The following is a 23007-nucleotide window of genomic DNA, read 5'->3' on the forward strand; positions in this document are numbered from 1 at the left end:
CTTTACACAAACATTAATAAAAGCACATTATGATTTAACTGATCAAACATGTAGCTTGGTCCTTCTGTCCTACCACTGTCATGGATCTCTATAAAAATATTTCTATTTCAATTCTTACTCAATACTTCCAAAATGAAAATTGGTCTTGTGCAGTCATGCAGTATTTTTAAAATTATTAGCTGAAATTCTAAACTGAGCTAGAGACATTCAGGATATAGGTGGTAGCTAAAACCATAATAACTAAGAACACCCAAGGAGAACAGTGAGGACATCAACAGTTTAGAAGTTACAAAGGAAAAGTATTTTTTTTAAAAAAAAGGAAAATCAGAAAGTTTTAAGAAACTACTGATGTGTACAGTAGCACAGAAATCCCAAAATTTCAGGATTAGTGAGAAAAACATCACTGAATATAACAGATGTGTCTACTCCCTACAGGATACTCTCAACATAGCAGCAGTGATCCTTTGAGAATTTAAAACAAATTATGCCAATCCTTTGCTCAAAACCCTGCAACAGCTCCTATTTCACTCAGAATAAAAACCATCTTACAAAATACTACATGATCTGTCGCAACCCATTATCTCTGACCTCTTCTCTCCCACTACTCATTCCCCATCACTCTCTCTTCTTCAGTGGCACTGGTTTCCCTGTTACTCCACAAATATGCCAGTACCCTTCTGCCTAAGGGTCATTACTCTAGTTCAGTGATTCTCAAACTTCATCAGGTATCAGAATCAACAAGAGGGCTTCTTAAATACAGATTCCTGGGCCCCATTTCCAGAGTTTCCAATTTAGTAGATCTGGGGTAGGGCCTAAGAATTTGCATTTCTATCAAGTTCCCAGGTAAAGAAGGTCCAAGGACCACAGTTAGAAAATCAATGCTCTAAGCTATTTATTCTCTTTGCCTAGAAACCGCTTTCCCCCATTTGGCTATTCCCCCACCATCTTCAAAGCCTTTGTTTAAATCTCACCTTCAAATTCAGGCCCCTCCTGATCACCCATTAATACTGCAGCCTGTACCCACTATCTTCATCCTAACTTACTGCTACGCTTTTTCTCTCTCTACTACTGTTATTTACTCATCAGATTTACTGTCTCCTCTTCTTAAAATATAAGCCCATGAAGGCATAAATGACTGTTTATTTTCCACTGATGTACTTCAAAGAGGCTGGAATAAAGTGCTCAACTAAATTTTGAATAAATGGAAGAATGAAATAAAAAATGAATGAAAATGAAAAATGAAATTTGCAATTAGGTCAAAGTAACTGTGCCATGAGTAGTTTCAGAATTCTGGTAGGGTCAGAAAAGCAAACTACATTGAGTTAAGAAGGAATGAGAGGTGAAGTGAAAGGAGTCAGCGTAGATTAGCCTTTCTGGAAGTCTGGTTGAAAAGACAGAAGTTGGGCTTCCCTGGTGGCACAGTGGTTAAGAATCCTCTGCCAATGCAGGGGACACAGGTTCAATCCCTGGTCTGGGAAGATCCCACATGCCACAGAGCAACTAAGCCCATGCGCCACAACTACTGAGCCTGCGCTCTAGAGCTCACAAGCCACAACTACTGAGCCCATGTGCTGCAACTACCGAAGCCGCGTGCCTAGAACCCGTGTTCTGCAACAAGAGAAGCCATTGCAAGGAGAAGCCCAGACACTGCAACAACGAGTAGCCCCCTCTCTCCAACTAGAGAAATCTTGAGCGCAGCAACAAACACCCAACGCAGCCAAAAATAAATAAATAATTTTATTTTTAAAAAGTGTTCTATTAAAAAAAAACACTGATAGCTGACTTTTCAAAATCAACAATGGAAGCTAGAAAATATCTTCAATATACTGAGAATATAATTAACTAATCTAGAATTCTAAACCTAGGTAAATTGTCTTTAAAATATGGTAAACAGAAATAAGTTTTTCATATAGCAGACACAAACTAAAGGAATTTCTTAAAAATGTATTTTAAGCATAAGTGATTCTAGACATAGAAGGAAGAGTGAGACAAGAAAGTGTTAAATACATGGGCAAAGGTAGGCAAATACTAGTCCTTGTATATCAGGGAGAGGGTAAATAACTTGATTAACTTTAAACATTGACAAGAATCAACATTGTGAAAATGACTATACTACCCAAAGTAATCTACACAGATTCAATGCAATCCCTATCAAACTACCAATGGCATTTTCACAGAACGAGAACAAAAAAATTGACAATTTGTATGGAAACACGAAAGACACCAAAGAGCCAAAGCAATCTTGAGAAAGAAAAACAGAGCTGGAGGAATCAGGCTTCCTGACTTCAGACTATACTACAAAGCTACAGTAATCAAGACAGTATGCTACTGGCACAAAAACAGAAATATAGATCAATGGAGCAGGATAGAAAGCCCAGAGATAAACCCACACACATACGGTCACCTTATCTTTGATAAAGGAGGCAAGAATATACAATGGAGAAAAGACAGCCTCTTCAATAAGTGGTGCTGGGAAAACTGGACAGCTACATGTGAAAGTATGAAATTAGAACACTCCCTAACACCATACACAAAAATAAACTCAAAATGGGTTAAAGACCTAAATGTAAGGCCAGACACTATCAAACTCTTAGAGGAAACACAGGCAAAACACTCTATGACAGAAATCACAGCAAGATCCTTTTTGACCCACCTCCTAGAGAAATGGAAATAAAAACAAAAATAAATAAATGGGACCTAATGAAACTTAAAAGCTTTTGCACAGCAAAGGATATCATAAACAAGACCAAAAGACAACCCTCACAATGGAGAAAATAGTTGCAAATAAAGCAACTGACAAAGGATTAATCTCCAAAATTTATAAGCAACTCATGCAGCTCAATAACAAAAAAAACAAACAACCCAATCCAAAAATGGGCAGAAGACCTAAATAGACATTTCTCCAAAGAAGATATACAGATTGCCAACAAACACATGAAAGAATGCTCAACATCATTAATCATTAGAGAAATACAAATCAAAACTACAATGAGATATCATCTCACACCAGTCAGAATGGCCATCATCAAAAAATCTAGAAACAATAAATGCTGGAGAGAGTGTGGAGAAAAGGGAACCCTCTTGCACTGCTGGTGGGAATGTAAATTGATACAGCCACTATGGAGAACAGTATGGAGGTTCCTTAAAAAACTACAAATAGAACTACCATACGACCCTGCAATCCCACTACTGGGCATATACCCTGAGAAAACCATAATTCAAAGAATCATGTACCAAAATGTTCACTGCAGCTCTATTTACAATAGCCAGGACATGGAAGCAACCTAAGTGTCCATCAACAGATGAATGGATAAAGAAGATGTGGCACATATATACAATGGAATATTACTCAGCCATAAAAAGAAATGAAACTGAGTTATTTGTAATGAGGTGGATAGACCTGGAGTCTGTCATACAGAGTGAAGTAAGTCAGAAGGAGAAAAACAAATACCGTATGCTAACACATATATATGGAATCTTAAGAAAAACAAAATGTCATGAAGATATTAGTGATAGGACGGGAATAAAACACAGACCTACTAGAGCATGGACTTGAGGATATGGGGAGGGGGAAGGGTAAGCTGTGACGAAGTGAGAGAGTGGCATGGACATATATACACTACCAAATGTAGGGTGGATACCTAGTGGGAAGCAGCCGCATGGCACACGGAGATCAGCTAGGTGGCTTGTGGCCACCTAGAGGGGTGGGAGGGAGGAGGGAGACACAAGAGGGGAAGAGATATGGGAACATATGTATATGTATAACTGATTCACTTTGTTGTAAAGCAGAAACTAACACACCATTGTAAAGAAATTATACTCCAATAAAGATTTTTTAAAATGTTTTATTAAAAAAAAGACTGATAGCTGACTTTTCAAAATCAATAATGGAAGCCAGAAAATATCTTCAATATACTGAGAATATAATTAACTGATCTAGAATTCTAAACCTAGGAAAATTGTCTTTAAAATAGGGTAAAAGGGGGCTTCCCTGGTGGTGCAGTGGTTGAGAGTCTGCCTGCCAATGCAGTGGATGCGGGTTCGTGCCCTGGTCCGGGAGGATCCCACATGCCGCAGAGCGGCTGCGCCCGTGAGCCATGGCCGCTGAGCCTGCGCGTTCGGAGCCTGTGCTCCACAACGCGAGAGGCCACAACAGTGAGAGGCCCGCGTACCCCCCCCCCCAAAAAAAATAGGGTAAAAGGAAATAAGTTTTTCAAATAGCAGATACAAACTAAAGGAAATTCTTAAAAATGTATTTTAAGCATATGTGATTCTAGACATAGAAGGAAGAGTGAGCCAAGAAAGTGTTAAATACATGGGCAAAGGTAGGCAAATACTGGTCCTTGTATATCAGGGAGAAGGTAAATAACTTGATTAAATTTAAACATTGACAAGCATTCATGTTACAATTCCTAAAGGAATCAATGAGACCAAAAACTTTGTATCTAACTTCCAAACGAGTAAAAGAAAAAAAAAAGTTGTATTAAAAAAAAAAATAGTCAAAAGAGGCAAGACAGAAAAAAAAGAAAAGGAAATAAATACAAATATCAGTAATCATGAAAAAATGTGAACAAACTATATGTTCTTGTTAAAAGACAAAGATTGTCAGGTTAAACTACAAATGAAATCCAGCTCCATACAATGTACAAGTAACATTTGGGACATGAAGATACAGAAAGACTGAAAGGATGGAAAGTGATATACAAAGCATATATACTTATCAAGAGAAAGATGGTGTGGCTGTTAACATGAGACAAAATAGTCTTTCAGGCAAAAACATTACTAGAGATAGAGATCACTACATAATAATGAAAATAAGTCAATTCCCCAGCCTCAAAGTATTTAAAGCAAAAACTGAAAAGTAGGAATCCACTACCATACTGGCAGATTTTAGCAAGCCTCTCAGCAATTGACAGATCAAGCAGATCAAAAAATGTTCATATCTTAGAAGGAAGATGTGAACATAAAAGCTTGATCTAACAATCCAAACATTCCTTTCAAACACACAAAGAACAGTTACAAAAATCAATCACATACTAGACAATAAAGTCTCTACAAATATTTCAAAAGATTGCTACTATATAGATCTCATTCCCTGACAATGTGATTGACTTAGAATTCAATGAAAAAAAACACACCTAAAAAACCTACGTGTTTTGGAAGTTAAGAAACACTTCTAAACAGCCTACAGGCCAAAGAATAACAAAAATTAGAAAATACTTAGAACTGAATGAAAAAAATTTGCAAATGACAAACTGAGATGCAGCTAAAGTAGAAGTTTCATAGCCCCAAATGATGTTAATAGTAGAGAGGCTAAAAATTAATGTTTTAAAAGCTGTGGACTTATTTCTAGGGAAATTTTTAAAAGATGATGGGAGACACCATTAATAACTGCTGCGGATAATAAAAATGTAAGATTCTTCAGAATAACTTAGTATAAACTGTACAACTTACAGGAAACGAGCACATTACAAGAAACATAGCTTACCTAAACTGCCTTAACCAGAAATAAAAAACATAAATAGTCAGTAGTTTAAAACCTTCCCAGAAAAATAGCCATCCTGGCCCAGATAATTTTACCAGCAAGATCTACCAAATATCACAGGAATGATTCCAACCTTAAAACTATCCCAGAGAACAAATAGGAAACCACTCCCCAACTCATTCTAAGCATCATAACCTTATACTAAAATCTGTAAGGAAAAAGAAGGAACAAAACTACAGACTATGAACCTACATGAAAAATCCTAAACAAAACATTAGCAAACCTTTATCTATGAAGGTTTTGTAACTGCCCCAAACTGGAAGAACCAAATGTCCCTGAAGTGGGAAATGGATAAACAAACTGTAGCATAGCCATACAATGGGACATTCAGCAATAAAACAGAATGAACTACTGACATATGCAACCACATGGATCAATCTCAAATACACTATGCTAAGGGAAAGAAGCTAGGGTTAAAAGGCAATGTTCTACAAGACTCCATTTATATGACATTCTGGAAAAGGCAAAAGTATTATAGGTTCAGAAAACAGACCAGTGGTTACCAAGTAGGGTTGGTGGCATGAGGGAATTGGTGGGAGTTAATGAAACTTCTATAATAGTGATGGCTGGCAATGGTTACCCAACTGCTTGCATTTGTCAAAACTCAAAGAACTATACAGTTAAATGGGTAAATTTTTACTGTATATAAATCATATGTTCATAAAAAAGAGAAAAAGTTAACAAACCAAATCCATGATGTATAAAAATGATATATCATGAACTAACTGGATTTACCCCAATCATACAAGGGTGGTTTAACACTACAAAAATCAATTAATATAATCCATTACACTAATAAATTAAAGGAGAAAAATTAGATGCTCTTCTCCATAAATGAAAAAATATTTGATAAACTTCAACATCCATTCATGCTGAAAATTTCAAACAAGGAATGGAGGCTGGGGTGGGGGTGAACACCTCCTTTTCCCAATAAAGGACTCCTACAAAAAACTTAGCCAACATCATAAAAGTAAACGACAAAAGTATCCCCCATAAGTTAGGGAACACAGGTGCCCACTACCACTTATGTTAACTGTATTAGTCCTGACCAGCACTTAAGGCCAAAAGTGGTGAAAGATCAGAATGAAACAAAACTTGTCGTCACCCAACAATACGACTATCTACATAGAAAGTGCAAAAATAATTCACAGATAAAACACCAGAATCATTTCAATGAAGTACGCTACCAAAATAACTAGTTACCCCTTCAGAGGAAGAAGAATATCATCACTAATTGAAATTTTAAATTCCATTACCTTGACTAGATTCAGTAGTGTCAGATTTCAGGGAAAGCTGTTTTGTTCCATCTTTAACTTTTTTCAACCGGTTCTTATCTCCTGGTAAAGTCAATTTTTGCCTGAGTGGTTTTAATTCAAACGCCTGAAAAGTTTTGACCTGTGTTTTCTCCTCAGGAGCTACTTCTTTACTTGAGTCCTTTATAATACTGACATTATCAGTGCTTGTTTGGTCCTCAAAGTTCAGTGTTTTAGGGTCTTCTTGTACATTCTCCTCTTTGCTACTCAAAGCTAGCTTTTCATCCTTATTGATGCACTCTAGTTCCAACTGTATTTGCTTATACTTCAAAAGTAAATCTTCAAAAGTTTCTTCCCCACAGTTTTCACTTTTTGATGAATAATTCTGTTTTCTTGATGGAGATCTTCCAAAACTTTTAGCTGAACAGCATATTAAGGAAACCAGTTTCCAAAAATTTTCCAGTTAATTTAACAAAAACACATTAGGCTATAGATGAACTGTCTCCATTTTTCATGTTTTTCAAGGAAGATGAATTGATACTTTTAAATTACTAAATGCCATTTAACATTGTGCTGCTAATGCCCACTTTCATTATGTGCCCATACTTTAAAATTAACAAGTATGCATATAAACAGTCCACTTACAAAATCACTAGTGTCACTTATTACCTGTTGTATCCACAGGTATTACACCTAGGTATGTTATAGCATCCTTCCTTCTGCAGGTTATCATGAGAGCCCATAATGAGCTGGATGTTTGAGATTCCTTTCTGAAGGAAGAGGGGAGAAACTGAACAGTTTGTCACAGATGTGGATACTTTACACTTCAGATAATCAGAAGAAAATATTTCTTCTTTTTAATTAGTTTCTTGTCATGTTTCAAATTTTTAGAGAGATAAAAAATGAACACTGACAATTAATAGTTAAGACTAAGTTATGAATAAGAAACACTATGAAAAACCTAACTGATAACAATTGTAGTGCTCATCAAGTATACTAACATCCAAGACAATGAAGGCAGTTAAATTTTAAAAAAACTTAAGTTGTATTCAAAATGTATCTTCTAAACTAATTTTCTCCTGAAGAAAAGGGTATCTAAAACCAACTACTTTTGTTTTTTTTTTCTTCTCTAACATAGTGATACATAAAAATTAACTTCTCAGTTGGAAATGGCTACAAAGTTCCAAACTACAATTTTTATTCAAATTAATTCATATGAATGAGAACTGTTCCACCTCACTTTCATGATTCCTTTCCAATCTCACCTCTTCCATGTTTATCACAATTTATGCATAGCTTTGTGTCTAGGTTCTTCCGTTCTTCAAACTGACCCCAATTCAAATGCCACCCACTACGTGAAGTCGGGTAATTACTTGCTCCCCCACCCCACCATTACATATTCTCTGTACATAAACAATGTAATTATCTGCCATTTACATCTCACTTTTCCAATGCAGCTACAGTAACTTAAAAAATATATATGACTAGAGTCCTTGGAAACATTCATAAAGGGAAAAGATTCAATACGCTAACAAAAAAATAACTAAAGGACAGAAAAATGAGAAGCAACTGAGTTATGACTAATTAATCTCCTTCAAGGCTAAATGAAATCTCCTACTTCTGTCTATACAGAACAGCTAGGATGAAACCAGCACTTAAAAGATTTAATTTGAAATTGGTCAAGATGCAATTTCTAACTGAAACCTGGTTTAAAAAAAGAACTGCCATTCAACCTTTACAACTGCAGGTGAAAATGGAATGACTTTCTACTGATGACACACTGGTCTCATTATGTTAGCTCTGATCAGATTTGAAAGTTTAATAAAACAGCAGCCATCCAAAGGAGACATATGCTAAGATTGATTGACAAAGTGTCTCTCACTAAGGAAAATTAAAAATGAATGAGAATTAAAATAACTACTGCAATAGAATCTATTTGGTTTATTAGATTCTGATAGAATCTAATATCTAAATAGAATATGAATCTAAATAGAATAGAATCTAAATAGAATATAAATAGAATAATGGTTTATTCTATTTCTTTAAAGCTGCATCTGGCATACCTTAATTACTACAGGAAAAAAAGTCTTAAAAAACAAAAATCCACCTGCACTCAGGCTACTTCACTTCTAGATTATGGAGGTGAGTCACAGAATAACCCTTATTCTTTCTTAATGAAATATTTGTAAAATGTCATTATTACAATCATACAGTGGAAATATGAATTAAACTTAGTACAATCATGGTATTAAAGGAATTTGAATTAACAAAATTTTGTATTACAAATTTTGTTTGCTCACATTACACAAAAGTGGCTGGGAGCTATTTTTCCTTCACAAATTCTTATAAAGAATACCACCTCTAGGATGGATTAGTGATACTTCACAAGGAAAACAATGAACAGAAGATCAAAACAATCATCCTTAAGTGCAGCATCTTGAAAAGAAAAACAGCAAGAGAGCTCATTTCTGATAAGTTACTACAGAAATAAGACTGGATATTTTCCCATACTTGTTTCACAACATCATGTGCCTGCTCATTAATAAGAACATATAAGATTAATTAATAAAGAGGTATGTGGTAGAGGTACTGAATGAATGGACAGAAAGAAGGCAAAGGCAGGAGGTAGGCAAGTCCACGTACCACTTCCTTCTCTAATATAAAATAAACTAAGAAAAAACTTTAAGCTCCCAGAGTACTTTTTTTTTTTTTTCCGGTACGCGGGCCGCTCACTGCTGTGGCCTCTCCCGTTGCGGAGCACAGGCTCCGGACGCGCAGGCCCAGCGGCCATGGCTCACGGGCCAGCCGCTCCGCGGCATGTGGGATCCTCCCGGACTGGGGCACGAACCCCCGGACCGGGGCACGAACCCGTATCCCCTGCATCGGCAGGTGGACTCTCAACCAATGCGCCACCAGGGAAACCCCCGTAGTACTTTTTACATACCTCAATTTGAACTTTTTACACTGAACTATAATTATTTACATTTGCCTCTCCAACACAAATTAGAAGTTACATCTTCGTATTCTTAAAAAATTTACATATTTGTACTAGCCTTTCTGTTTTTAGGCTCAGAATTGACAACTAACAAATCCTTGATTAAAAAAATATCTTGGGCAGAGGTTTTCTAACTTTATTGAAAGAGCATCCCTCTTTTTAAAAGTTAAATACCTACGTGATGTTTTTCTTAAACAATCCTGGAATGCTCCTAACCCAGCTTTCGACTGTAGAAGTTTTTTCAGAGAGCTAGCACCGGAAGCTCCTACTTCTTACCTAACCTACATTTCCGGTCCCCTTCCTATCCTGACATCTGGGAAAGACTGTTTGGTCCTAAGTATTCTGTGAAAAAAATGTTGAGTGTCTCCCAAACAAATGTCTTTATATGTAAGTTTCATATATAATGAATATGTTAAAAAATCATTACACCATGGAAATTACAACCAGTAATAAATGTTCTTAGTAAACTATTTTTATGCAATTATCATGGAATATGTCAAGACACAGTTCCACAAAAAAATCTGAAAAAGTATATATTACATTACTACAATAAATTATAGTATTATATATATAACTGAATCACTTTTCTGTACACTTGAAACACAGTGTAAATTAACTATATTTCAATTTAAAAAAAATTTTTAAAGACATAGTTCTACAAACACGTCTTAAAATAGCAAACCCTCGGATGAGTAAACTCAGGAATGTTTACGATAACTATGAATAAGATTAGAGGGGACAAAAACCAGATTATTTTGCTATTTTCCTTCTTAACCTCTCCATAGACTCCACCTTCCCATGTTTCCCCATGGTTTCCAATATATTAAAATAAAAATGCTGTTAAGTTTCATTATCTAGCCCACACTTGTCAGCAATAAGAGTTATAAAATGTTCAAAATGTGAACATGAAGAAATAGAAAAGTTAAGGAGGTAAAGTTTCCCCCAAAGATATGTGAATTTCAAACCTCTGAATTTGAGTTGGCGAGGAAGACACCAGGTCTTTTTTTTTTAACTTTAAAAAAACAGCAATGTGTAAGAATAAATCAAGAAAGTTAAAAATAGAATCACAAATAAAAACCAGTAGGATTATGAACAATGAAACTTCACAATTTTCAATGTGACACTGCAATATGAAATAAGCAACAGTATTCCCCAAACTTTTTATGGCCAATATTTTTTTTCTCCCTCCAGCAATCTAAGGCAACTTCACATAACAAAGTTCCTGTACTGGCAAAAACAAAGGCTAATGAAACTTGGGCTTCTGATGTAATACTGCAATTCTGATTTTACACTGTCCTAGATTCCACTAGTTTGGCCCCCATCCATAACACGTTCATGTTAAAAAGCAATACACTCAATAAAGCAATTCTAAGAAATAACACTAGTTTGACACATGGGTGGGGATTACCAAAGAACCGCCTACGTTTAGTATATTGACACAGTGAAAATAAGCGGTTCCGACGGTTCCGAAAAGTTACTCATCTCATAGACCTGAGAAGACGCTAAAGGGAACTTCAGTGACACACCCAGGGCAGACCGCCACGTTAAGGATACAACTCTTCCGAGGTGGAGAGGGCTCTCGCCAGCTCTGACTGCTGCCGAATCCGGATCCCGCTCCTCCTCCCAGAGGAGGTCTGCCCCCCGGCTTGCCGCCTCGCTCACCCCCTCCTCGCCCCCGACTCCAGCGACTCCCACCCCGGTAAGGCCTGCCTCGAAAACGGAAACGGTCCAAGGCGATGTGGCTCCGTTCCCAAAAGGACGGCCGAGGGCTGCTTTCGGACAGTGAGCTCGAAGGCATACGCACGGAAGGCGGGTGAGACCGGAATGGCTCTTTGGGTCGGTAGCTGCTGTGTCCCCTGAGGTGGCCCCGCTCCGACGCGTGCCGCGAGCGTGAAAAATTCCTCAGCTGCTGCTGAGAAGAGGACGATGACGAGGAGGAGCCACCGCCTCCGCCGGATCCACCGCCCCGGGCCGGGTGAGGCGGCCTTCGCCGCGGGTACGGTAACAGCCCGCCGCCACTGCTGCTGCTGCTGCTCCGGCTCCGTACCTGGCTGTTATTATCGTCGTCGCTGATCTCCCCATCTTCGAGCTCCCCTTCTTCCTTGGGCGAGAGGCCACTGGAGGCCGGGGCCGGAGTATCTGCAGTCGCCATCCCGGGAGCAGCGCCTTCCACACAACCTTAGCGCTCTGTCCGGGGATCCGCCCGTCAAATGCCTTCCTGCTCAGTTTCCTTCTTTCTCAACGGACCCGGTCGGTGCGGCCTTACCCTACTTGCTCACCTAGCGGGCTCTGCTCCTCAACTTCCCCGCACCCCAGCTCTTTCTCGCCGGACCGTCGCAACCCACTTCCCTGCCCTAGCGCCCCCTTGCTCCTCCGCGATCAGGGCTCTTCCGCCTCGCGAGAAAAGACCTCTAGAAGTGGCTCTGCTCGTGACGTCACTTCCTACAGCACGCAGGAAACAAGGCTCCCAGTTCACGCGATAATAATTAGGACAACGCGATTCTCACCGGGAGTTGTAGTCTTTTCTTTTGCCTGTCGCTTAGGGTTTGTCTTTCCAGTCTGAGGCCCATACGCACTCCAGACGCTGCTCTGGGGTGTTTGGGTGCGTGGCGGTGTAGGCGGGCCAGTTCTTAATCTCGGCCGCGAGAATTTCAGAGTAATAGGAGGATGGGAGGGACACACGCCTTGTTTTTAATTGCTCGGAGGACAGCTGCTGAAGAGAAACAGTAGTCCCTCTCCCTTTTGGGAGCCAGGGAGAGGACGGGGTGCGTCCGCCATGTTGGTGAAGGCAAACGAAGGGAACTAGAGCTCCAGGACTGTCGGCTCCTGTGGCTCAAGTCCGCCATATTAATAAAGAGAAAGGGAAGGCTGACACCCCCCCCTCCCCGTACACATACGTACACCCTTTCTTCCCACCTAGCTCCCGCAGCTTAGCTGGGTGGGCCCTTCCCCGGCCTCGCTTGCCCAGTCTCTTCCCGAAGGAAGCGTAGCAGCCCGCGCCTCAGATTAGGCTTAAGACAGCGCCGAATGAGGGCGAAAGGGAAATGCCGACCAATTGCGCCGCGGCGGGTTGTGCTACTACCTACAACAAGCACATTAACATCAGCTTCCACAGGTAACCTGGGCAGGGAGTGGGGGTGACGGAAACGGGAGTTCCTAGACTGGGTAACGCTTGTGTGGAAAGAAAGGATTCTACTGATTCTAATTTCGCTAGCTAGGTAGCTAGTAGCAGGGACGCATCATTTTTGCCCTTTGTGTGTGTTTCTCAAATCTGTTCAATTTTTCGCTCCCTTCGGGGAAGGTTTACTCACTTTGTAAAAGAGAGCCAAGTTCACTCCGTAATTATTCCTTCTCTAAAAAGTGACAGGAGGATACCTTAATTTTCTACTCTTTTACTCCCTGTGTATTAGACCAGGTTTTGATATTAATGACGCCACAAGAGGAAGCGAGATCTGCCTTTTCAAGTCAGCAATCACCTAAAAAGCCTGCTGTGTTCCCGTATAATTAGTCAATTCTCACTAGCTGGATTGACACGGGAAGCATTTAAATGTCAAATAGTCACGCACAGTAACTTTGCGGAGGAATTGAGACATCATTAGTAGCCGTGGAATTAAGCGATGTTAAAGTGGAAAAGATAAGCTTTCTATTCTTGCTAGAACAGAGTAGTATAAAAAGAACCCAGGTTATGTTTTGCCTTCGTTTGCTGGAAGAGCAATCAAAATTCTTTATTTCTGTCAAATCAGAACTCTGGAAAGCGCTTTGAACCCTACCTGAAACATAATAAGTACTTGGTAAATGTTTACCTTCTCTGCAAGTGCCTGTCATGTGCCTGAAGAAAAGAAGCATTCAAAAAGTTAAGTACAAACAGTTCTGATTTTATATACCTCACAACTTAATAAGATCTTAGAATGTAGAAAATGATATCCTTGACCTTTCTTCCTACTTCATTATGACAAAATGTACCCACTTATTAAAAGTTTCCACTTAAAAAAATATCCTTGTGGTGTTTCTGTTTTTCATCTACTTCATGCAAATGTAGTGCTTTATTCATTCATCCATCAAATGTGTACCAAGCTCTTCCCCACCCCCCCACATGGTGCTAGGGATCCAGAAAATTCTTAACCTTCCTGGAGTTGGAATGAGAAAGACCAACGTAAATAATTGTGGTCAAGTGCCAAAGAAGAGACCTTCAGGGTCTCTAACTTAGCCTTGGAAAGTCAAAGAACACTTCTCAAAGGATGTGAAATTTCAAATGAGACCAAAAGATGACATAGATTTGGTCCTGTACGATACTTTAAGGATTTTCTTTTTTATCCAGTGAGTACTTGAGAAGCTATGGAGGGCTTAAAAAGAATGGCGTGATTAGATTTGTATATTAAAAAGCCCTCAGGCTGCAGTGCAGAGAATTACAGTGTTACTTAAAGTGCTGGTCAAGCATCATCAAGAGATGAATTTGACAGAAAGGAGCTTATTACAGAATGTTAATGCACCTGCTATTTCACAGTAGCAGGTATCCTGCTACAGCGTCAACTGAACTAAATGTACTTCTGTTGCTGGCACAATCAGCACTAGATTAGAAAAGGTGAGCATTGATAGAGAAAAAAGTTGGGAACCTGTAGTAAAACAATGGAGAGTCCACCCAGTGGCCTAGACTACAGTGGTACTGACAGTAGAGATGGAAAGAAGTGGACAGACTTGAGAAATGTTTGAGGAGAAACTACCATATATGGTCATTTGATTTGGAAGATGAAGGGGAGGGAGGATTCAAGGTACCAGTAATGAATGTTTAGGAGATGCATGGTGGTACACTAACATACATACCTCCTCTCCGTGTTTGACTGTTTGCTTGCTATGAAATTGACATTTTCATGTGTAACCCCAGAAGCTTAGGTGTTAAAATAACATTATTTATAATAAAATTAATCCCTATTTCATAATTAACACTATTCACTCCTTTCCTAGGACATTGGTAGACTTCTTCATCCCCATGTACAGCTTATATTGCCTAAACTTACTGTCACCATTTTTCTTATCTCTTACTCAGCCCATTCCAGTCTAAGTGTTGCCAATAATAATCTTTTGAAACTGTTCTTGCTAACATAAATTGTCACTCCAGCATCCTGTTTTCATGGCATGTGATAATTTCCTCCTTGAAATACTCTCTACTTTGAATTATTCGACACTAATTTTGTGATTTTCGTCTTACTTTTTTGGCCTAACTTCAGTCTCCTCTTCCATTCCACCCCCTGACCAAGGTCTTCCCACTCTTATCAAAAGGATTGCAATGGTTCCTGTGGTCTTGGTTAACATTTACGTGTTAATGCCTCCCAAATCAATACCTCTGGTCCAACTCTCTCTAATGAGTTTTAGATCTTTTGGTAAAGTGTCTCAGTTATTTCCCTGGTCTCTTCAGTTCCTCACGTTCAGCATACTAAAACTGTACTACTGAACTTGCCCTTCCCCCAAACCTACATCACTTCCCATATTCCCTTTCTCAGTAAATGGAAACACCATCCACCCAGAAACTAGGAGGTCATCCTCCCTTGACTTCTCACCATTCCCTCTCAGATTATTACAACAACCTTTTAACTTGTTCACTGCTTCCATTCATGCACTCCTAACCCGCTCTTCTGTAATCAATCAATAGTGTGTTGCTAAATTTTTAACAACAGGATTTCCAGGAAAGTGGGAAAGCCCGATTTGTAGTGTTTGTCCAATTTCCATGATATAAATAGTCCCAAATAAGCTACCAATATGACATTACTGATCATGGAGTTGGGAAGAAATGTGCAATACTAACCTATTCTATAGCATTTATTCCATACAGGTGTAACAGACATAAGTAACCTGAAGAGTATAGACAACAGTAAAATAATTAGGAAGTGATGGGTTTTTAGTACTTCTTACCTTTGTTTTTAATTTATTTAAATGCAAACTTACATAATTTAATTTTTAATAATGGCTGTGTTTAACAACCAGTTAAAACATTTTCTGTTGACAGCTCTAAACTAGGCCTCTTAATGGCTTACCAATGCCATTTTGGATAAAGTTCAAAATTACTCTTTAACTTGGAAAGTCCTCCCTCTTTGTTTCATGTCATAACACTCTTCCTGTCCCCAAGATACTCTTTAACACTCTTCACTACTACCATCCTAATTTCCCTAGCTAATTCGTACTGTCTTAAGGCCTCTTGACGAGTTAGCTCTTCCTGTTTTATGGTTCCACGTAATCCTGTACTTACCCTTTTATAAACTCATGACACTTGTAATTACTTTTATAATAATAATAAAAAACAGCATTTATTTAGTATTTACCACATACTATGCATTGGGCTAAGCATTTACTCACAATCTCATTTAATCCCTAGAACCACACTAGGTACCGTTATTACTCCACTTTATGGATGATGAAACTGAGGCCTAAAAAGGTTAAACAACATTCTTAAAGTCACCCAGCTATTACGTGAAGGAGCTGGGATTGATACCTGGTTTGATTACAGAGACTATTCTCAGCCACTCTTTTCTACTACATCAAGCTATTTGATTCTCTGCCTTCCCCATTACAGTATACCCACATAGAAGGTAGATATCATAAAGGTAGATCAATTTTGTTTACCACTATGTCTTCAGTGCCTAGGACAGTGCTTGGAATGTAAGAGGCATTGAGCTATTAAAGACCCAAGCAAAATAGCATTGTTAAAATACGGAGTGATTTTCCAAAACATCTAATGTTTCTGAAAGCTGGTTCTATTATTGTGTAAACAAGAATATATCCATCTATTAACACCATGTTAACTTTTTTAAATTAATATTTACATGATTTATTATTACTTAAATTCAGTTTGTGGGCTGCTTCTCCCACCCTTTGAATTTGCTGAGAAAAATCCAAACAACAAGTGCAAAAACATGATTAAGGTTAATACTGTATAAAACATTATCTAAAATCAAATATAAAATTGTTGATTATTATTATTTTATTTCAACACAGATAATCTAAAGATTATTTAGTAATGCCAAACTAACTTCATTACTTTGTATATTCATTGATTCACTCAAAAAGTTCATTGAATGCTTACTAACAGGAAAAAGTAGTGAAAAAACAGCTCCTAACCAGAAGAAACCTGTGATCTAGCGGTGGAGATAGAAAAGTAAACAATTAGAATACAGTTATATTAGTGCTGTATGATATAGGAACATCTGACCAAGTCTTCTGATCATAAAAAACTTGTTAGGAACATGGGATTCCTAAACTGAGTCTTAAAAGAAAAAAGTAGAATTTGATCACGTTAAGGTCCAATTGGAGACGTTGGTTTCATAATTTAAAACTTTTTTTTAGTTTAAAAACGAGCTAAAAGGGGAGGGGGTGAAAGATAATATTTGAAAGAAAGTCTTCATATATCTGAAGAGTATTATACAAAATGCTAATACAATAGTACTGATAGTACTTATTTGTGCTTGAGGTCCCAAAAAGAAGTGTGCTTATAAACTAAAGCTTAATTTTTAGCTTAGTCCTCAGGAAACATTTTCAGATCACTAAATATTGGAACAGAGAGCTTTTTTCTTGTGTGTGTGTGTGTGATACGCGGGCCTCTCACTGTTGTGGCCTCACGCGTTGCGGGGCATAGGCTCCGGACGCGCAGGCTCAGCGGCCATGGCTCACGGGCCTAGCCGCTTCGCGGCATGTGGGATCTTTGCGGACCGGGGCACGAATCCGTGTCCCCTGCATTGGCAGGCAGACTCTCAACCAATGCGCCACCAGGGAAACACGGAATAGAGAGCTTTGAGATGAGAATACATTACTATTAAGAGGTGAGGGCTAGGCCAAGTAGATAAAGTCTCCATTAGAGACACTTGTATTTCTAGTGAAATGCAAAACAACGTACATATATGAAAACCTGTGAACTGCAGAGTGACACACGAATGTTATCCTCAGGTGAGGGTGTGTTTGGGGGCAGTGGGGGTGGGGACATGAGATGGCAGGGTGTCTAAGTAAGTCCAGGACTTCTCCTCTGTGGCCCTCCCTGCTGGTAATTTGAGCAAGTCTAGTATATCTGACACAGCCAAAGCTGTGACCTAATGAAGCTTCAGTTGGGGGCTTTTGAGCCACATGATCTAACAAATTTAATGGTTCTTTTTAGGTACTAGTGAGTTCATAATTAATACTTCAAGGATAAGGTAGTCAAACTAAAGAAGAGTTCAGTTCAAACTTATTACATGTGAATGTTGATTCCTCTATTTGCAAGTCAGTCAACACAGTTACCATTCGAATTTTTAGACAGTCCCTTATATTTTTCTCTTCCTTATCAGGTGTACACTGGGTGCATATCAGTATAGTTTATATCTGAAATAAATATAAAAGGAAAAACATTCCTGCTGGGCTTGTCATCAGCATTTTACTTTTTGTAGTAATTAATTATGCCTTCTACTGTACAACATAACTTAAGAGGTCATTTTTTACAAATATATGCAGTTTAACTTCATGGAAGTAATATAGTGAATTACAAATTAATATATTCTGTATTTATATTAATTAAGCAAATTTTTGTTGAGTCCCAACTGTTTGCAAGGCACTACGTAAGTGTTAAAGATAGATAAAAAGATAAAATGATCCATGTCCTAAAGAAACTTATAATCTTCTTTGATTTCACTGGAAATTTATTAAAATGGAAAATTACAAAGCAATGTAGTAAGCATCATAATGAACACAGAGGAAGGAATACCAGAATCTGTCTTGATAAAATTTAATCTGTGGATGATCTGATTTGTCTTGACCATGTACATGAGCAGCAGATCAAAGCACTGTGAAATTATTCCTGCTTATAATGGATCTACATAAATTTGATCTAGATCAGTTTAGTCTTGTTTATTTTACTGCCCTGTTAAAGACTAGTTTGGGAAGAAAGGTCTCTTTTTAAAACCCTGAAAAATTAAACCACTTGTTAGTTTTTTATTAACTTTTTTACAACTTATAAAAATGAGCATGAATTGGTTTCTGTTCCAGTATCTGGATACTGGAAATTTTTAAATTTTTATGTAAATGGAAGACATTTTAAATTGTTACCTTTCAAAATTTCTTTTAACCATTTAGGTACAACCAGAAGTGTGATAGTTGGAATTTGAGTTGCCTTTTTTTTTTTTTTTTAAAGGTTTCCTTTGGATCCTAAAAGAAGAAAAGAATGGGTTCGCCTGGTTAGGCGCAAAAATTTTGTGCCAGGAAAACATACTTTTCTTTGTTCAAAGCACTTTGAAGCCTCCTGTTTTGACCTAACAGGACAAACTAGACGACTTAAAATGGATGCTGTTCCAACCATTTTTGATTTTTGTACCCACATAAAGTCCATGGTAAGTAATACTACTTTTACGCCATTTTAATCATTTTTAGAATCCCTCCCTTTTTGTTTGTTAACATGGAACAGTTAAGACTATATTGAAATTCATATATTCTCTGTGCCTCAAGAAAACTGAAAAACTGCAGTAAAGATGCAGGCTAAAATTAGTGCTCAGCGCTCCTGACTCCAATATTCTTTCCCCAACCTAAACTGTTTTATCATATTGGAATTTTACCTCATTGTTAATTATTATCAATAATTGACCCATTGGTAAAACTGAGAAATCGTAATGAAACCTCCAGCATCGCTCTGCTCTGATTTTAAGATGATATGCAAATAATGTGTGTTAAGTGCTTTCAGGGCAGCACACCCAAAGAATGCCAGACTTACACCGAAGAATATAAGTTCAGAGGGAGGCATAACAGAAAACCTCATAGAGCTCAGGCATTTCGGCTGGGCTTGAGCTTGGAGTTTGGAACGTAGGAGAGGGTACTTGACTTTGCACAGTGCAGCTGCAATAGCATGATGAGAACAAAAGATAATGAGTTGAGGAGTGAATGGAAAATAAGTGTTAGCAAGTGATTTTAAAAGGAAGGATAAATTTAAGGTATAGTATGAATGTATTAAAACAATGTTTTATCTAGTTAGGGAAGATCTGATCAGAGGGGAAAAAGCTAGCTGAGAAAGACGGTCACTGAAAGGTTCAGAAGGGGTGGAATGAACAAAAAGAGTTTAGCTTTGAAAAGGAGGATAGACATCTTTTCCTCTCAGAGAGGAAAAATCACTGCTTTTCTTGAGTTATTTTTGACAGTTAAATTTGTAAATCTACATGAGTTACTATCTGAATGGAAGAGAAGGGAGAGGAGATTGTGGTAAACCAATTATCACAGATATTAGAAAAGCTCCAGGAGGGCAAGCATTTCATTTCTGAATCCTCAGAACCTCAAATAGTGCCTGGTACATAGTACACACTCATATATTTATTGAATTTGAAGTATACCTTGTTTTTGACATTTTGATCATTTATTCATTCAACAGATGTTTACTAAACTTTACATTATGTCAAAATCCAAGTTAGATGCTGGGAATATACAGATCAAAAAAGAGTCCCTGCCAATTCCCCTAGAAAGAAGGAATGCCACTTGTAGGTTTCATGAAGACAGGAACCATATTAATCTTACTTGTTCACTGTTGTGTCCCCAGGAATTCATAAATGAATTCCTGTGTTTCAATAAATGTTTGTTGAATGAATGAAAGACACAAAGCTATGAAATTAATCAAATAATCTGGGAACTATAAGTGGTTTAATATTATTGGTAAAAATTAAGATGGTGAATGGCAGCACTTCCCTGGTGGTGCAGTGGTTAAGAATCCGCCTGCCTGCCAATGCAGAGGACATGGGTTCGAGCCCTGGTCTGGGAAGATCCCACATGCGGTGGAGCAACTAAGCCCGTGTGCCACAACTACTGAGCCTGTGCTTTAGAGCCCACGCACCACAATAACTGAAGCCCCCACGCCTAGAGCCCGTGCTCCGCAACAAGAGAAGCCACCACAATGAGAAGCCCGCGCACCGCAACGAAGAGTAGCCCCCGCTTGCCGCAACTAGAGAAAGCCCATACACAGCAATGAAGACCCAAGTCAGCCAAAAAGTAATTAATTAATTAATTAATTTTTTAAAAGATGGTGAATGGCAGAATGGGGTGAGATCCTAATGGTACAGTATGCCCTGTAAAGATAATTTTTTTTCTTTAGATAATAGGGAGGCAAAGAAGAATTTAGCCAGTATTAAATCATCAAATCTGTTAGAAAATTATTGTGTGGCAGAAAATAGCCTAGTGAGGATCGAAATGAGCCAGAGATCAATACAGAAGTTTTTAATATATTCAAGCCAGACATGAATGATATGGGCCTGATATGGGTAGTAGTATTAAGAATGATGGAGAGGAGGGACTTCCCTGGTGGTTCAGTGGTTAAGACGCCGTGATTCCACTGCAGGGGGCGTGGATTTGATCCCAGGTCGGGCAAGATCCCACAAGCCACACAGTGTTGCAAAATAAATAAATAAAAATTAAAACCTTAAAAAAAAAAGAAATGAAGAGAGTGAAAAAAAATGATGGAGAGGAGAGGATTTGTGATACAGATATTTAGGAGATAGAATTAATAGGACTTGATGACTAATTGAATGAAAGAGATAAAGGGAAAAAAGGGTCCTCAGGTTTCTGATTTGGAAAGAAAGTTTCTAGCCAGATTTTAAAGCCTGGAATGTATCAATAAGATATAACTGTGCATAATTAATAGGTAAATCTATTCAGGAGCTTGATACTTTGGAATATGTTTGTATTAAGTAGGACCACAGGTCTGAAATATTAATCAAATTGAGAGGATAGTATTTACCTAAAAAAGAGATCAAATCAGTATCACAAATAAACCAAATGTCTAAATGCATTCTATATTGGCCTTAGAATATTGCAAAGAATTTTTTTAAAGTCTCTACAGAATCATATTCAATAATTTGGAAGAGACCTAGGAAGTCCATTCTCTATTTCCAGACCAATGCTTTTATCTCTCTGGAGAGAAAAGACAAAAAGAAATAGGTGGCTGGAGTTAATTCAACCAGTTGAGAAACTTGAATCCATGACTACATGAGATGGGCTGCTGATGTTTCCTATCAAATTTTGAAAATCAGTTTTTAAAAGAGCAGTTTAAATACTGTTATCCAAAACAAAATTTACTTATTTGCGATATTCCATAATTTATGTTCAACCCTCTAATTTTATTCTGCTCAGAAACTCAAGTCAAGGAATCTTCTGAAGAAAAACAACAGTTGTACTCCAAATGGACCATCTAATTTAAAATCAAACAGTAGTCAGCAAGTACTACTTGAACACAGTTATGCCTTTAGGAACCCTATGGAAGCAAAAAAGAGGATAATTAAACTGGAAAAGGAAATAGCAAGTTTAAGAAGGAAAATGAAAACTTGCCTACAGAAAGAACGCAGAGCAACTCGAAGATGGATCAAAGCCATGTGCTTGGTGAAGAATCTAGAAGCAAATAATATATTACTTAAGGGCACATCAGAACACATTTTACCAACTGCCTTAAACAGTCTTCCTTTGGAAGATTTCAAGATTCTTGAACAAGATCAACAAGGTAAAACGTTACCAATTCTCTAACTCCAAAAAAGACTAAAAGTACCTGCAATTAGGATTTGATGCTTGAACTTCATTCTGTTCAAAGGTAAAGATATTTAAGGAAATTATTCCAAGGTATTTAATAAAGTTTTACCTGAAGTAACAACATTACTACATAATTTATTTATGAAGACTTGGTTACAAAAAAAAAATGGAGAACTTCTTATGAAACTTATTTGAACGAGGATGGAAGTGCCTTATGTGAGAATTATGTACTTAAAATTTTTTCTAGGAAATTGTATGTAAAGTGTTTTGTGTTTTTGTCTTTTTAAACTTCTTTTAAAGAACAGTCTATGACAAGTAATGTTTTTAAATTATATTATAAAAAATTTTTTTCCTGTACCAAAGTTGGGATATTACATTCTAAGTAATTTGCCTAGTAGGAGTTAACCAACATGAAATAAAACTTTAAAACTGCTGGATTTTGTATTAATTAAATTATTATTATTGGCACTGTGATTGGGAAAAATTTTAGGAAAAGACCTGAAGTACAGGGCAAGTTCTTTTATTTAAACTTTTCATATCTTTTTATCAGTAAAACTGAGCTAATCATGGCCTCCCTCATAACAAAATTAGCTTTTGCAATAGCTTGTAAAATATTTTGAAAACAGTATTTTCAAATGTGAAGTACCCTTGCATCATCCAAGTAACTCAGACTACTAAAAACAGGTAGCTGATTATATTCACCTTCTAAG

General features: G+C 37.7%; 2 protein-coding genes across 3 annotated transcripts in view; one reads left to right on the forward strand and one right to left on the reverse strand.

Moving 5' to 3' along the window:
* Positions 1-12235, reverse strand: part of ZFC3H1 (zinc finger C3H1-type containing) — a 52669-nt gene extending 40434 nt beyond the window's left edge. The window contains exons 1-2 of one of the 2 annotated variants that reach the window (XM_059082397.2): positions 11348-12235; positions 6802-7218 (exon numbers count right to left, since the gene is read on the reverse strand). In XM_059082397.2, coding sequence (XP_058938380.1) covers positions 6802-7218; positions 11348-11945 — 1015 coding nt within the window. In that variant the 5' untranslated portion in view covers positions 11946-12235. The remainder of the gene's footprint in view (positions 1-6801; positions 7219-11347) is intronic. The other variant, XM_059082398.2, reaches the window with a different exon arrangement.
* A 99-nt stretch (positions 12236-12334) lies between these two features.
* On the forward strand, positions 12335-22730 carry THAP2 (THAP domain containing 2). The gene is made up of 3 exons (XM_059082414.2): positions 12335-12908; positions 18939-19134; positions 21908-22730. Exons 1-3 carry the CDS (start codon positions 12838-12840, stop codon positions 22292-22294), a joined length of 654 nt encoding a protein of 217 aa, XP_058938397.1. The 5' UTR covers positions 12335-12837; the 3' UTR covers positions 22295-22730.
* The last annotated feature ends 277 nt before the right edge of the window (positions 22731-23007 follow it).

This window comes from Kogia breviceps, chromosome 12 (genome assembly GCF_026419965.1).
Source record: "Kogia breviceps isolate mKogBre1 chromosome 12, mKogBre1 haplotype 1, whole genome shotgun sequence".
Lineage (NCBI taxonomy): Eukaryota > Metazoa > Chordata > Mammalia > Artiodactyla > Physeteridae > Kogia > Kogia breviceps.

Bases quoted from the DNA above. Each gene is read 5' to 3' on its own strand.
- THAP2 (XM_059082414.2), top strand. From the start codon at position 12,838: ATGCCGACCAATTGCGCCGCGGCGGGTTGTGCTACTACCTACAACAAG. The intron at 12,909-18,938 runs GTAACCTGGGCA...TTTTTTTTAAAG, and splicing joins ATTAACATCAGCTTCCACAG to GTTTCCTTTGGATCCTAAAA. The intron at 19,135-21,907 runs GTAAGTAATACT...TATTCTGCTCAG, and splicing joins GTACCCACATAAAGTCCATG to AAACTCAAGTCAAGGAATCT.